The 14,887-nt window shown below is 41.6% G+C and overlaps 3 protein-coding genes and 1 pseudogene across 7 annotated transcripts; 2 read left to right on the top strand and 2 right to left on the bottom strand.

Moving 5' to 3' along the window:
- Positions 1-683: 683 nt before the first annotated feature.
- On the bottom strand, positions 684-8,342 carry LOC135641638 (uncharacterized). 4 transcript variants are annotated; one of them, XR_010497762.1, is made up of 4 exons: positions 8,237-8,342; positions 8,066-8,132; positions 7,872-7,982; positions 684-1,656 (listed from the first exon to the last, which is right to left on the bottom strand). XR_010497762.1 is itself a non-coding variant. In XM_065157165.1 (4 exons), exons 1-4 carry the CDS (start codon positions 8,265-8,267, stop codon positions 1,527-1,529), a joined length of 333 nt encoding a protein of 110 aa, XP_065013237.1. In that variant the 5' UTR covers positions 8,268-8,342; the 3' UTR covers positions 684-1,526. The 4 variants fall into 4 exon arrangements, 3 of the variants coding, with proteins under 3 accessions (XP_065013237.1, XP_065013238.1, XP_065013239.1); XM_065157165.1 differs by having other exon boundaries at positions 7,899-8,003; XM_065157166.1 differs by having other exon boundaries at positions 7,899-7,982.
- On the top strand, positions 4,508-5,283 carry LOC135586350 (uncharacterized; annotated as a pseudogene).
- Positions 8,343-8,942: 600 nt separating the features above from the next.
- On the top strand, positions 8,943-11,940 carry LOC135640246 (uncharacterized RING finger protein C548.05c-like). Of its 2 annotated transcripts, none has more exons than XM_065154514.1 (5): positions 8,943-9,092; positions 9,610-9,811; positions 9,937-10,018; positions 10,664-10,752; positions 11,374-11,940. In XM_065154514.1, exons 2-5 carry the CDS (start codon positions 9,623-9,625, stop codon positions 11,593-11,595), a joined length of 582 nt encoding a protein of 193 aa, XP_065010586.1. In that variant the 5' UTR covers positions 8,943-9,092; positions 9,610-9,622; the 3' UTR covers positions 11,596-11,940. The 2 variants fall into 2 exon arrangements, with proteins under 2 accessions (XP_065010586.1, XP_065010585.1); XM_065154513.1 differs by having other exon boundaries at positions 8,951-9,092; positions 11,365-11,735.
- A 192-nt stretch (positions 11,941-12,132) lies between these two features.
- LOC103987502 (chalcone synthase 1) lies at positions 12,133-13,906 on the bottom strand. Its single transcript, XM_009405827.3, has 2 exons — positions 13,638-13,906; positions 12,133-13,289 (listed from the first exon to the last, which is right to left on the bottom strand). Exons 1-2 carry the CDS (start codon positions 13,813-13,815, stop codon positions 12,289-12,291), a joined length of 1,179 nt encoding a protein of 392 aa, XP_009404102.2. The 5' UTR covers positions 13,816-13,906; the 3' UTR covers positions 12,133-12,288.
- Positions 13,907-14,887: the final 981 nt, after the last annotated feature.

The following is a 14,887-nucleotide window of genomic DNA, read 5'->3' as shown; positions in this document are numbered from 1 at the left end:
TGACGCACTAACGCTTAACATTTTGGATGACTTATAAAAAAAAAAAACCTTTTTCGTTTGCTGCTGATGATATCATCTGTTTACATTTTTTTTCCGCTCTCTATTCCTCCCTTCTTCCTCCATCCTTCGCCTACGTCATTCCTCCGTCCTCCCGTCTCTCTCTCTCTCTCTCTTCCCATACAAAGCACATCCCACCACTTTTTCCCTCCCCTCTCTCCACTCATCGCTTCTTTCTTTTTCAAAGAAATTATCGTAAGACTTTCTTTCTACAAAGCCGAGACGCGAAATTTTGATCCCCCGCTCCACATGATTGAATTTGCAAGTGTTCATGATGTAAGCTAATTTCCAGAACATTCCGCTGAGCAGCTCTAGGGAAGCAATCCAACACGTTAACAATCATGTGAGGTAACTCTGCTTTGGCTACAGTTCGTAGTAACCATTGTAGTGTTGTTCACCTGGCTTGCATAACTGCTCGCAATAGCAACACTCCGAACGATATTGGCAGCCGCCCGGGAAAGGAACCAGAGTGAGAATACAACCCTTCGAGTAATGTTTCTCACAGAGTAAGAATTGCATAAAAACAATTCGTGAAATGCGGGTTATGTTTCTCACATGAGATTGAAGACCAGCGAGTTATGTTTCTCACATGTGATGGATACTCCAATTGGCTGACATCCGAAAGATAACACAATAATTCCGCTTCTTGCCAAAAACATCAGTAAAACAATATATTCTCCTTTAAACAGCAAAATGCCATATTTAAGAGAGAAATCAGCATTAATTCTCGGATTTGAGTCACTAAATTCCTTCATCAGGTGAAGAAACCCGCTGCATCCAAAAGGCAGATCAACTCATGTCTGCGTTCTGTAGGTTTGACCCTAGAAGAGGTTTTGTTATCCATAATTCACACATACACGAATTCTACACTTCAAAAAAAAAAAAGCCAACAGAGCTCCTCAAACAGGTCCGAGACAAACACAAAAGATCTTCCATCTAAACAAAAACAAAACTCCCACTCCCAACCCAAAAAACAAAAGAACCTATATTTCAGAAATATAGCTATAGAGAAGTCTATGAACAGAGCAACTCCATATGTGTATGGTACAAGAAAACACAGTTCTATCAGTAGAAGGCAGTGAGTGAAGAAGTAACTTTAAAAGTACACTAGAAATCACCTCCAAACAAGAACAATAAAAGACCCTGGTCGAAGAGACACATTAGTTTCAACGGGAAGCATCAACCAATAGCTTCAAGATATAGCAAATAAGTGGGATTCAAAGAATTGAACAATCTGCAGAAGAAAATTAGACAACCATAGAATCACGGAACAGTTCCAAATATCACCGGCAAGCAGGTGGTTCACAAAGAAGTAGAACAGACGTGATTAGATATTTAGGCAGGTGGTAAGCATAAACAAGAAATCATTGGCAAAAGTTACCTCATGATACTTTTTTTATAGAAGTTCCTAATTTTGGCCATCTGGAAAAAAAACTAATTTACTTCCAAAACCCTAGATTCTGATGGTGTCAAAAATCCAGCTCATTACAACACCGAGGACACGTCAGAATGAAAGATGGCAAAGCATCAAAAAGTTTAGCGGACAAAAGATTGTCCTCCCAGCTCCATGATCCAGCACAACACCGCCATCCTGAAAACCTAATTCAAAGAAATCAAAAGAAAACAAACTTTGTTCAAGAAATCAGAGAAAAGAAAATTAAAAAAAATAAAGGTCTTCCATCGAGAAGTCAAAGAACCCCTCCACGATCCTAAAATCTTGAAGTGATCACTTCCAGAAATCCGACAAGGCTTCGAGGCGAGACAGTTCTACCACAAGAGAACGCAAACCTCATCCAAGAAATTGAAACAAAAGACAGAATCATCCAAGAAACAAAACAAAAGATCAGAAATTAGGGAATTCGAGCGTGAAGCCAAAGAAACCGACAATCTTAGGACCAATAGAGTTTAATTGCAACAGAAACAAACTAATGTCCGAGAAATGAGACGAAAAAGATCGGGGAAATAAGAACTTCCAACCTAAAGACAAAGGAACCTCCAAGATCCAGAAATCACAGAGTGATCGCTTCCAGGTAGAGCTCTGCCGCCCGAGAAACACAATGGATTACGAGGAGAAACGATTAATGAGGTCAAGCTTAGCCAAGAAGGCCGAGACTTGACGGAATGCACACAATTGAACACCGGAAGAAACGCTGCAACAATGCAAAAGGAAATCATCAAAAGCTTCTTGCCTACGAGCTCGTGGTTTCCTTCTCATGATCCAGTGCCCCCAACCAATGCAACAAGCGAGTACGATCTCCATGACTTCTCTCTCCTTTTCTTGGGGTCGGAGGGAATGAAAGAAACCCATCCTGGCGTACTTAAATGGGTAGGAAGCCAGGCCTTATATATATATATATGTATGTATATATATATTTATATGTATATGTATATGTATATATATATATGTATATATATATGTATGTATACATATATGTATATGTATGCATACTATATACCAAGGTCTGCAATTTCGTACCGTACCGGAGTTTCGACGTTCGCTCGGTACGATACGAAACTATATACTGAGCAATGTACCGTTCAGTATACCGCTCGGTATATATATATATATATATATAACTCGACGACGTCGCCTCTCTTCTCCCGGGCGGGGCGACATTGCTTCGGCGACGTCATCTCATTTATATATATATATATATTTTATTTAAAAGGCGACGTCGTATCGCCTCGACGACGTTGCCTTTTCCTTCCCCACGCAGGACGACGTCGCCTTATATATATATATATATATATATATATATATAATCCGAAAAAGGTGACATCACCTTTTTTCTAAAATATTTTATATATAAATAAATATATATATATATATATATATTTTTTTTTTTTTTCGTTTCGCCGGGTAGCGGACGGTCCGCATACCGGTATGTCGTCGGACCGGTACGTACCGCCCGTACCGGACAGTATCATTCGGTATTGCCTACCTTGCTATATATATATATATATATATATACATATATATATATATATTATTTATTATGATGGATAATAGCTCATTAGCTAATCAAAGCCAATTTTCACGCATGTTATAAGAATTAAGGATTGGGATCACCACAAATCGTATAAAATTAGAATGTGAATGAGAGCAAGAAAGCCTAATAGCCTAGGGATCACAAGAAAAAGATGTGTATTGGGGCCGGGCCAAATATCGCTAGTCCTATAAGTCGTGGCCCAAAGAGCCCAAATTCCAAATCGAAACTAACTTTTGAACCATCCACATAAATTCCGTGAAATGTCTATTGTATATTATTGTTAGATAATTGAGGCAGAATTATAACAATGACCATGACATACATTTATTGGAGTTCATGTATAACCTTAGGACATCAAGTCAAACCAAAAGAAAAATCCTCGAAAGGTGTTCTTTTAAATTGAGATAGAAATTTGTTGGAACATCAAAATCAAAGTCATGAAATCTTAAAAAAGATTAAAAGAGAAAAATAAAAGCTCAAGTTCTCGAGTTCCCCAACCCGACCACTTGCAAACCCTAAAGAGGAGCCACATGATCCGACCTACCTCTTGATGCTCTCAATGGCTACCCAAACTTCTAATAGAAACAAGAAAGAAGGCATGTATATATTGACGACGATCAAAGATCGCCTGTCCAACAGGAGGCAGAGCACAAATAGCGGCATCTCGCAAAGCAACCAGGGTCCCACATTATCCTGCTAACGTCACGCTCAGTCTAGTGAGACAGAAGGTGTTTCTTTGTCTCGCAGCCGACACCCGTCCACCATCGCGGGATTACTCGCCCCATTTTACCCCTCGCCTTTTCGATCGTCTCAAATATGCCATAATCTCAAGAATCCTACCCCCGTCTTAGACCTTGTTTCTTCTATTCTCTGCAACGGAGTTTTTAAATGCGTTGTGTCAAGTCGGTATCTTTAATTGAAGTCTACGGTTTGTCCAAGAACATGTTTAATTGGACTCTGGTTTGGGGAAGATCAGGAAGAGCTTGTTACTGGGATCATAACATGGGGTGGGCCTATGCATCACCATTGATTGTAGCTAAAGTGTACAACTCCATCTCATGTCCATGCATTGTCACTGCAAGGTCTACCAGATTTTTGAGGCAATTCACCGTTCATCATGCAGAAGATGAATTACTAACCGGTAATCTGGTGAGGCCATACACTTCAAAAAGATGATAAGCTCTGTAGTAATGACGAATGATGACGGTTGAACTTTGACTTTGTTGTCAAGTTGCACTGCAATATTTATACATGGTTTATATCAAGGTATACAATACCGTACCGTACTGATGTTTCGAGGTTGGCTCGATATGGTATGGTACCGTGTACCGCTCGGTACACCAAGGCGTATCGAGTGGTTTTAAATATTTCTTCCTCTACGGTAGCACTGTAGCACTGCTACAGTACAACACTATAGTACTGTAGCGGATGGTCCGGTAGCGGACGGTCTGCATACCGGTATGCCGTCGGACCGGTACGTATCGCCCGTATCGGGCGGTACTATTCGAAATTGCATACCATGGTTTGTATAACCTAGTTCTTAGTTGTATTTTAATTTAGCTGATACTCTTCATCTTTTTTTTTCTGTGTCGTGTTATTAAGATACTTCCTTATGTAGAAATTCATCTGAATTTTAATTATTTCTAGATCGAAGTGCTCAGCTCAAGATGGAAATGGTGCCACATCCAAGAGGACAACCCCTCCACGATCTTTATGAACAGCAAGACAGTCTCCATGGTATGATAATCTTTGTCACCCGGTATCAGATTTAATACCGTTGATTGCTAGCGGTGTCAGGGGTGTAAACAGCAATCCAACAGTAAACTTCCTCTTAACATGATCATCTGTCTGCAATCTGTATTCATATTCATTAACTAAATGCAATTTTGGTCTATAGGCAGCTGGTAGTGGCAGGCAAGGACAACGAAAGTGCTTATTGGGAGCTTGTTATAAAGGACATTCAAGATGCTTGCAAACTTTTTTAGCCCATCTATGATCAAACAGATGGTGCTGATGGTTATGTATCTGTTGAAGTCTCTCCTAGACTTGCAAATGACACTAATGGCACCATTGAAGCTGCTAAATGGTTGCACAAAATGGTTGACCACCCACAGCTACAGCTGAATGTGTTTCTTCCATTAAACAAGTTATTTCACTTGGCATAAGTGTTAATGTGACAGTAAGTTGAAATGCTTTGTGTGTTTCTCTGATGGACTTAAACTCCTATGTTTCAGCCTTCTTGACATTCAGTTATGTTCTTTATTTACTAATGTTATAAAACACCATCCTTTTAATGGAGCTACTAATTCTGTGGCCTATCCATATGGACAATACTGTTTTCTTATAATTGTTATAGGATTATTCCTATGTTTTATTAACTACAGTTTGTCTAGTTGTAATCTTTTAACTGTTTTGCTTTTGATGCACTTGTGGTTAACATTTCTATAGTCTGCCCAAACTTGTTCATAGACAAGCTTCACTTCGATTGACCCAGATTTCATAACTGGTTATTTTTGTCCATTCATTACCTTTGAGGATCAGTCATGGTCTTATAGGCCCCACTAATAGTCTGGATGAATTTGTTGCTTCATCCAAATGTGTAAAAGATCATAGTCACACTTTATCTCAAGAAGCTAGTTCTCTCAGATTTGATACAATGTGCTGAACAAAATGAAACTGTGATCATTTAATTGTTCAGAAGAAACAGTTCTTGCTATAAGCTGCATAGTTTGGATTTATGATTTGACTTCATTGCCCATCATCTCAGATTAGTTCTTGGGCTGAAAATGTCTGACATTATCTACTGTTTTATTTATACCTGAAAATGTCTAGTTATCTATTGTTTTATTTCTTCATGTAACCTACCAAATGTAAGAATCTTGGAGAGAGAGGAAAAAATTAATTACAACGTGATTGAGATAACAGCAAATGATTTGTTCAGTCTGGACACCTACACAAGTTAATCTCTGACTGCCGGAAATGGTCCTAAAATAACATTAACAGAAACTAGTGACCTAGCTAACACCTTGAGAAAATTTAGACTCGATTGAATCTATTTTCTAATTCTCCGTCACATCTGGAGATCAGATGACTAAGCTGCCCTTAGTTGCATCATCTTGCAGGGCCAAACTTGATCTTTTAAATGATTATTTTCTTAAAGTAACTATCAAGCATCGCATGTTTTTGACATATTCTGTATGCTTTTATAGCATGATATCTCAATTCATATTGTCCTTTCCTGTACTGATTCTTCTCACTGCCTAGATATGAAGCAGTCATTGATGCATATTTGGACGGTCTTGAGTCTTCTGGGCTGAATGACCTATCTAAGCTTACAAGCGTGGCTTCCTTCTGTGTCAGTCGTGTTGACACTCTCATCGACAAAATGCTGGAAAAGATTGGGACACCTGAAGCTCTTGATCTCCGAGGAAAGGTATAAAATCCATTACTTGGGGCCTCTAAAACCAAAAGGTTATAAACATTCTCACCTTTTGTATGTTCAAATCCTGCAGGCAGCAATAGCTCAAGCAACCCTAGCTTATAATCTGTACCAAAAGAAATTTTCTGGTCCTCGTTGGAAGGCTTTAGTAAAGAAGGGTGCCAAAAAACAGAGGTTATTGTGGGCCTCAACTAGTGTTAAGAATCCTGTGTATCCTGGCACCTCTATGTAGATCCACTAATTGGACCTGACACGGTGAGTTACACCAAGTTACCCTTCCTTAGAAACCCCACAAAAACCACCTACCCAAACACGCACACACACACACAAAGATTGATTTTGTATACTCTTCAATGGTGACAAGTCTGAACATATGTACTGAAGATTTCATCGATGATCTTCATGTTGTGGTACCATGACAGATACTAATAGATTTACTAGATTCTACTAGGATGAATGCATTATTTTCTCACTGTAGGAAATTGCATCAAGCATGTACCTTCAGCAATAATGCATCTCGCATTCCTTCCGGTCTACAGGCTTTGCATGTAATAATAATGTACTTATCATCACATGTACTTTTATTTATGCTTTCAGGTTTTGACCATGCCTGATCAGGTTCTACAAGCCTTTTATAGATCACGGTGTCGTCTCAAGGACCATTGATTCGAATATCTCGGAAGCCGAAGGAGTTTACAGTGCACTAGAGAAGTTGGGGATCAACTGGAATGAGGTTGGGGCGCAGCTTAGTGTCGAGTCCTTCAAGAAGAGTTTCGATAGTTTGCTGGTTAATCTGAAAGAGAAGGGTGATTCTCTAAAAGTCATCAGTCCGTAGGACAGTTATGAACACGCACATCTTCGTCGGTCATGGATGGCGATCTAAATAAATCTGGTTTGGATGCTTATCTGTAATTCTTAGTTTGTTGGTCACTGAAGCGAACTCTTCCTCCTTTTTTGGCTTTTCTGGAGACTAATGTATGAAATGGTGGTGGAGCTATTGGCGTAATTAGCTCGTCTTACAGTGGTGAGGAATGAATATAGTTTAAGATCTTTTGTATGAGAGAAAAACTGACTCTACCAGTCATGGTGAATGAGAGGAAAGATATAATGGTTGGCAACCAAAGCTAGTCGGTGCCATGGTGAAGTAGCAAGATGATGGTTCTTAAAGAACATAATTGGCCGAAGGTTGAGGACTTCTCATCGATATGAAACTTCCCTCTCCCAATTAGTTGCGAGCAACTAACCAAATGATCCCAAGATTCTTTTGAGACATTACGAAACCTCAACAAATGATCTTGGGAGAAATTTGCATTATCAGGGCAGATCAGATCGAACAGAGCAAACATAAGATTAAAGGAGAAGATGGAAGATAAGACAATTCATACCATCGATGGCTCTGCTATGGAACTCACCCGTGGCACGAATCTTCCTCCCGGCCCACGATCAAATCCAATTCAAACGAAAACTCCCTCTTCCTGCTGCTACGCAGCGACCTCCTACCCACATGTAGAAGGATTCTTTGCGCCCTTCAGAATCACGGATCAATCGACTCGTTTATGACGAATTGACGAGAAATTACCTGCTACGAAGACGGCGTTCGCTTTCCTCGTCGGAGAGGTCGACACCAAAGGTTCCAACATAAGGATCTGAATCGAAAGCGAAGATCGAATCAGACGAAATCAAGAATCGGAGGATCGAATCCGCGAGAACAAGAGAGCGTTAGGAAATCGATCGGAGGAAAGGTTGGCACCTGAGAAGCGGATGAGGAGATCGAGGAGCATTTAGCATTAGGGTTTGGCATCCTCGAGGTCGCCATGGGCGCCAACGCGATCTCAAGCGCGTTGCCTACTCTCCACATTAATCCCAATATAAAGGATATATATCTATACAAACATCAATTTGTGACATTGGCACCGTGCCTCAAATTGCAACACGTGTCTTCATCAGCAAATCTCATTGGTGGAGAAGAAAACCCATCTAATCAATCCCACGTTTCTGATACAAGTGTACGGTTGGGAAATGCGGATAGGAATTAAATATTTCTAATAGGAAAAATCAAATCAAATAAGAGAAAAATAAAATTAGAAGAACTAATTAGTAGACTTAAACACTTAAAATAAATTAGATAGACCGATAAGATTGAAAGCGTTATGTCCATCGACAAATCGACATTTGAATTATTTAATTTAATATTTACATTCTTTTATATTTAAATTCTCGGAGCCTATTTAAATATACTTATAAATGATAAAAAAAACATTTTACAATTTATTATTTTCTATCAATCTTAGAATTCGGTGATTGCAAGAAGTTAATATGTTTTTTTGGGTGCATAAAATAAATTAATTTGTCGTTGAAAGCTTGTAAATTATTATTTTTCTTGTCTTTTTTCTTCCGAATTTATAATTAAAATTGTGGGAGTTATTTATTGTGTTGTCTAATCCTGTGGATGCCTCATTTCGCATTGGAGGCTGGGGTTAGGGTTTCTCGTTCCGCTACTGCTCTTCTCCGCTTCCACAGTCTCAACCTGTTCGGCGAGCTGGGCGAGCTGAAAGAACGGTCGAACACCGACGATTTCTTTGCCGAATTCGTAGATTTGGGTGTCGGTAAGGACGATTCGGTAGAAAGGTTCCTTCTTTTCCCTCGGTCTTGCTCGATTCCGGGATTTAGGTACCCTTTCTAGGGTTAGAACCATCGGTTTTTGTTTCGGACCTAGGTTGTGTTGAAAAGGTTCGTTCTTTAGCACCGTTTACATTTGATTTATAGTCGTCTGTTCGTATTTTTTGTTTTGCTTGTCTTTTTGGTTGATCCTCGTGCAAAGTTATCCTTTTTCTCGCAATTATTCGCGAAAAGTGACTTCTTGAGCTGCAAATTTTTTGCTCCAAGTAGCCACAGATTGTTGTTGATATTGCAACGTATTCTTGGAGTTGTAGATACTGTCTCTGTTGGTCTTCATGCGTGATGTTCTTTTGCTTCGAAAGAGTGTCTTAAATGCTTACCTTTTGCTTATGTGATCACAAATTAGTGATTTTTAAGATGAGAATTGTTCTCTTTGGAGTGAGACGAAGAACTTATAGTTGGTACTCTGTCAACCTGAAACTAATTTTGGGTATTCTGTGATAGATAAACGTCAGTTATGATGAATCGATCGAGATCAGTCAGAGAAACTGTTCAAGATCTTGAGTTGAGACTCGGTCCTTCTTATCTATCTAAAGTTGGAATGCCGCCTGCTGATTGTTTAAGGACTTACCGTGAGATAATATTGATCGATGATGACGGCGATTATGACAACAGGCTGATAAACCCTCCTGAACATCCAGAAGTGGTACTTGAGTAGAATGCTTACCTTGGGCTTCTTTATTTTGTTCTAGTTAGTTGATTTTTTTTCCCCCACAGTTTGAGGTATTTTGTGCTGTTTTTTGGGCTTCATGTGTATGTCTTTTAATGCAGGCATTTAGTTCCTACCCATATTCAAGTTCATGGGAACATGTAATTAGAGAAGAGGACTTGGAACTTCGTCTCGGAGTTGGAGGTAAGTGAAGCATCCTCTTGCACAACTTGCTGCTTTTAGTTTTAAGTCCTTAGTAGAAATCACTGCTCGAGTAGAAAAATGATGTATAAAACTCTTTGTACTATTTCCTGGAACTACCTGTAATTTGTTGATTGTGAAACGTTCGGAGTAAAGATGCATTTCTATAAAAATCAAATACGAAGACCTCATTGATATGCCAACATTCACAACAATATGTCACTGAAGGCAAGTTGTCTCTACTTTGTCACTTGTAGCTATCCGTTGCTTATATGCTGCATGCGATTAGATATGCATCATTGTTCAAAATAGCTTAGTGGTACTAGTTATGAGATAAACTTTGTTTCAAGTTCAGCTTGCTAAGGCTTTAACGACTCAGAGGAAAATGAAGATTTTAATGGTGAATTTGGTGAGAAAGGTTGATGCTGCTTGTTGCTTTTGAGGGTCATCTATGATTTTAGAATTTAGGAGACTAGAGAAAGTTACTGCATTGTTGCATATATAATTCCTTAAAGCGCATTTGTAATTCTCGAGCACATAAAAGTGTAGGCCACCACTTCATACCAGTGAGACGTCTGCTCTATATCTTCGAAGTTGACTTATATATTGGCACCTAATACATTCCTTTTTCCTTTTGATTCTCTGCAGCCACTCATGTCCATCTTGGGAATTCGATTTGTGGGACTAATAGATTGGAATTTAAATTTAAAGACCCAAATGCTCTGAAATCTGGCAAGGTATATATGTATTCTTGAGATGCCTTTTTCGTTTTCTAATTATCCGATAGTTTTTACTTTGATTGCCTTCTACAGTTTTAATTATTGGGATGCTTTTCTCCTTTTGGTTAAAGCTTAAAGGAGAATTGAGCAAAGCTCGGTGCCCTTGCTCTTAAATTTATGATGGTCTCCACTCTCTTCGGTGGCTTCATGGACCTTACTTTTGGTAGATATGGGGTTTTAATTCCTCCATTGGCATGAGGGTGTTTCGTACGCCAGTTTGGTCTCCATCAGATAACGAATTATAGGATCTAAATGCTGATCCAACCATAATAACCATCAGGTTCTGGTAGAACATTGCTCCAAACATGTTTTTGGGTACCGAGTGTGACTGAGGATTCATACCTGACCCAGAAATCTAATTGATCTAGTTTTAAGGATCCATACCTATGTTGGCGGGGCTAAATCTGGGTTGGATGATCATGTCATCTGGGTTGTTGGCACCCCTAGTTTCATGTGCTAATTTGATTGTTGGCCTTTGTTTCATGTCTTTCTTAATCACCATGGTTATTGATTCATTTTAATGAAATATATCTTTAAATTATTTAGTTTTGCTGTCCTGATGTGATCTAGATACGACAGGCATCTTCCAGCCAATACCTCTGTGACTTTAATGAGGTCAAATTGAAATGTGCAATCTGCATGGACACAATGAAGGAGGAGACATCCACGACCTGTGGACACGTTTTTTGCGGCGGTTGCATCACCAACGCGATCCGCGTGCAGCGGAGATGCCCAACTTGCCGGGAGAAACTCTCTCTGAGCAATGTTCACCGCATATACCTCCCAGGAGCAAGTTCCTGACCACTACTGACTGCACTGACATCTCGACCGAGTTTATAGCCTGGTTCCGGATGATCACCTTACAAAGGGTAGCCGATGGGTTTCCATGAACTTTCGGGTGTTTTGTAGAAGTTTTTTGTGCATTAGGTATTGTAGCAGCAGCCGTGAGTTGTAATTCTATATGTCCTGTGAATGAGAAACTGATCCCAGGTTGTATGTGTGTTTGAACTCCAAAACTGGAATCAGGAAGATCTGGTCACCGATTAATCCTGCCACCACGAGACTACAAGTTTATTATTGTTAGACTGTTGAACATTGTATTGAGTTCTTTTTGCCAACTTGATGGAATTGTTACAGTCTTTTCAACTTGCCTGATGTGGAAGGTTAGCATGGCTAAGACTAACTGGACTGACATGAGTTTGATACCGGTGATGTTCAACAAGCGATTAATTCACTGAACAGGAAGAAGAAAAAGACGATATTTCTTGATGGAGGTTAAGCCTACTCAGCCTCGGTTTTATATGCAGGGATGGTGAATTCCATTTTGATCAACAAAAGTAATGAGAACTGATGATCTAAGCCAAATCCATATCAAACTGAGCTGACAGAATACATCTTATTGAACACCATCGGACACGCTTAAACAGCTTCTTAGGCGTAGAATACTGGAAGAGAAAGATGGACGAGTTCAGTTCTTGCTAGTGCTGCATGCCATCAGTTTGCAATGATTGGCATACTGTGCAAGACGACGGTTTCCACGGTCAGCCCGGGCCCGAAGCCGAAGAGTACTCCCCACTTCAATCCCTCGCCGGTGGTCGCCTTGCCGTCCGCCGCCGACCGGTTCCTCATCTCGTCCAGGATGAACAGCACGCAAGCGCTCGACATGTTGCCGTACTCGCTGAGCACGCGCCTCGTCGCCTGCATCTTCTCCTTCTGCAGTCCGATCTTGGCCTCCACCTGGTCGAGGATCGCCGGACCGCCGGGGTGCGCGATCCAGAAGATGGAGTTCCAGTCGTCGATCCCTAGCGGCTTGAACGCCTCCACCAGGCTCTTCTCTATGTTCTTGGATATCAGCCCCGGCACGTCCTTGAGAAGGTGGAACGTGAGGCCGACCTCCCTCAGGTGGCCGTCGATGGCGCCCTCGGAGTCCGGGACGATGGTCTGGCTGGCGGAGACGATCTGGAACAGGGGCCGCTCGATCGCGGGGTCCGGGTCGGCCCCCACGATGATGGCCGCAGCGCCGTCCCCGAACAAGGCCTGGCCGACGAGGCTGTCGAGGTGGGACTCCGAGGGCCCGCGGAAGGTGACGGCGGTAATCTCGGAGCAAACCACGAGGACGCGCGCGCCGCGGTTGTTCTCGGCCAGGTCCTTGGCGAGGCGGAGCACGGTGCCGCCCGCGAAGCAGCCCTGCTGGTACATCATGAGGCGGTTGACGGAGGGGCGGAGGCCGAGGAGCCTGGTGAGCTGGTAGTCGGCGCCGGGCATGTCGACACCGCTGGTGGTGCAGAAGACCAGGTGGGTGATCCTGGACTTGGGCTGGCCCCACTCCTTGATGGCCTTGACGGCAGCCTCCTTCCCCAGCTTCGGAATCTCCACCACCACTATGTCCTGCCGCGCGTCCAGCGACGGCGCCATGTAGGCGCAGATGTTGGGGTTCTCCTTGAGGATCTCCTCGTTGAGGTGCATGTAACGCTTTCGGATCATCGACTTGTCGCCTGAAGCCACAGAAAACCATGCAACAACGCACGGTCGTTTGGTAAAGGAGAGAACATTTCCAGCAGAAAGCACAAGTCCTATTCTAGAACAATGACACAGCTCTTATCTAAATGCTACCAGGCAATAAAATACTACTAAATTATGGTAACAATACAACACCATCAGCTGGTTTGTGATAAGCAGGATTGTACGTATGAAATCAACAAGAAAGAAGTCACGCTTTTGGACGACTCTCAGACTGTCTGGAGAGGCACACACTACACACTTGTCGGTCACGAAGTCTCTCAAAGATCAAGGAACAAAATAGGGTGAGTGTAATATCGCAAGAAGAGGTAGAGGTGACGTACACATCCTCTTGAACTTTTCCTTTAGCTCGGTGAGGTGGTCGCTCTTGGTGATGCGGAAGTAGTAGTCGGGGTAGTCAGCTTGGTAGAGGACGTTGGCCGGCGTGGCGGTGCCGATGGCGAGCACCGCGGCGGGTCCCTCGGCCCTCTGCGAGCGGCGGATCTCCTGGAGGTCGGCCATCGTTACGGACCGTGGGATGGCCGGGGAGCGGTCGTAGGAGTAGTGCCAAGGCGACGCGGAGCCGCTTCCAGGATGGAGAAGCCAAGGGGAGGCACCGGGAAGATTTATAGGGACGGAACGTGGGATGGACGATCAAATTCGATGCCACGGGCGTCCGAATTCCGGTTTGGTGCACCCCCGTCGCCACGTGGCCACCGGCTCCTCTCCTCCGGTTAGTTGGCGAGCCTCGTGCCCCGCTGCCTCCTCGGGCGGTAACCGCACTCGCAGCGCCCACACACCAACGGAGATCGTGAATCCTGAACCATCTGGTCCGTACGGAACGCCGCCTGATACGTAGTTGGTAAACGCTTAGTTGAGCACTAGCAGGGGATCATCGTAACTCTATATATATATATATATATATATACCAAACGATAAATGAATCGATGGTAAATCATACGAGTATAGGTTTGTATATGTCCTAATTCTCTCTTTCGCTTTTTTCGGTCATTCCTTCACGTTGGCTTTGGACATCTCGGAAGGTATTTGATGGACATCAATTGGTACTTAACATCATTCCAAGTGAGTAAAAAATTTTTCTCCTTAAATAAGTTGTTTGTAGGGTGATACCTCGATAATAGTTATGATGAAGGAAGGAGAGATACATGCGACAATAAGAGAATAGAGTATGTCTTCGTCTCACCAACTTGGATCTCTTTTGTCTACGAATATATCTTCTTTCTCACCAACTTAGGTGTCATGCGAGTGTCTTCTTATTTTTGAAGATTTATAATGAGTTTCTGGTTTATGGATTCTTATATATAACATAAAATAATATTTTCTAAAAATTATATATATTAAATATTCAAGTGTATATATATTAGATTTTCTTTCTGCGTAATAAAGATCTATGTTTGAGAACGATGATTGAAAAAATAATAATAATAATGAATTCCAATAAAAGCATTTGTGCTGTGTGGATTCTTATAGGTTCATAGATTCTTATGGGAGATCTATGAGGATTTCCCAGGAGTATCTCAAAAATATTTGAGATGAAATATGATATTTAAATTAAGTTTTGAATGAGTAGATA

The sequence above is a fragment of the Musa acuminata genome, chromosome BXJ3-6 (genome assembly GCF_036884655.1).
Source record: "Musa acuminata AAA Group cultivar baxijiao chromosome BXJ3-6, Cavendish_Baxijiao_AAA, whole genome shotgun sequence".
NCBI lineage: Eukaryota > Viridiplantae > Streptophyta > Magnoliopsida > Zingiberales > Musaceae > Musa > Musa acuminata.
This window is presented reverse-complemented; position numbering and strand designations above follow the sequence as displayed.

What these genes read in the sequence shown, in the direction of transcription:
- LOC135641638 (XM_065157165.1), bottom strand. Translation starts at nt 8,267, where the DNA reads ATGCTCCTCGATCTCCTCATCCGCTTCTCAG. An exon ending in TCTCCTCATCCGCTTCTCAG is followed by an intron (nt 8,133 to 8,236) that starts GTGCCAACCTTT and finishes CTTTCGATTCAG; the next exon opens with ATCCTTATGTTGGAACCTTT. An exon ending in GAACGCCGTCTTCGTAGCAG is followed by an intron (nt 8,004 to 8,065) that starts GTAATTTCTCGT and finishes AAGGGCGCAAAG; the next exon opens with AATCCTTCTACATGTGGGTA.
- LOC103987502 (XM_009405827.3), bottom strand. Translation starts at nt 13,815, where the DNA reads ATGGCCGACCTCCAGGAGATCCGCCGCTCGCAGAGGGCCGAGGGACCC. An exon ending in GGAAAAGTTCAAGAGGATGT is followed by an intron (nt 13,290 to 13,637) that starts GTACGTCACCTC and finishes CTGTGGCTTCAG; the next exon opens with GCGACAAGTCGATGATCCGA.
- LOC135640246 (XM_065154513.1), top strand. Translation starts at nt 9,623, where the DNA reads ATGATGAATCGATCGAGATCAGTCAGAGAAACTGTTCAAGATCTTGAG. An exon ending in CTCCTGAACATCCAGAAGTG is followed by an intron (nt 9,812 to 9,936) that starts GTACTTGAGTAG and finishes CTTTTAATGCAG; the next exon opens with GCATTTAGTTCCTACCCATA. An exon ending in ACTTCGTCTCGGAGTTGGAG is followed by an intron (nt 10,019 to 10,663) that starts GTAAGTGAAGCA and finishes GATTCTCTGCAG; the next exon opens with CCACTCATGTCCATCTTGGG.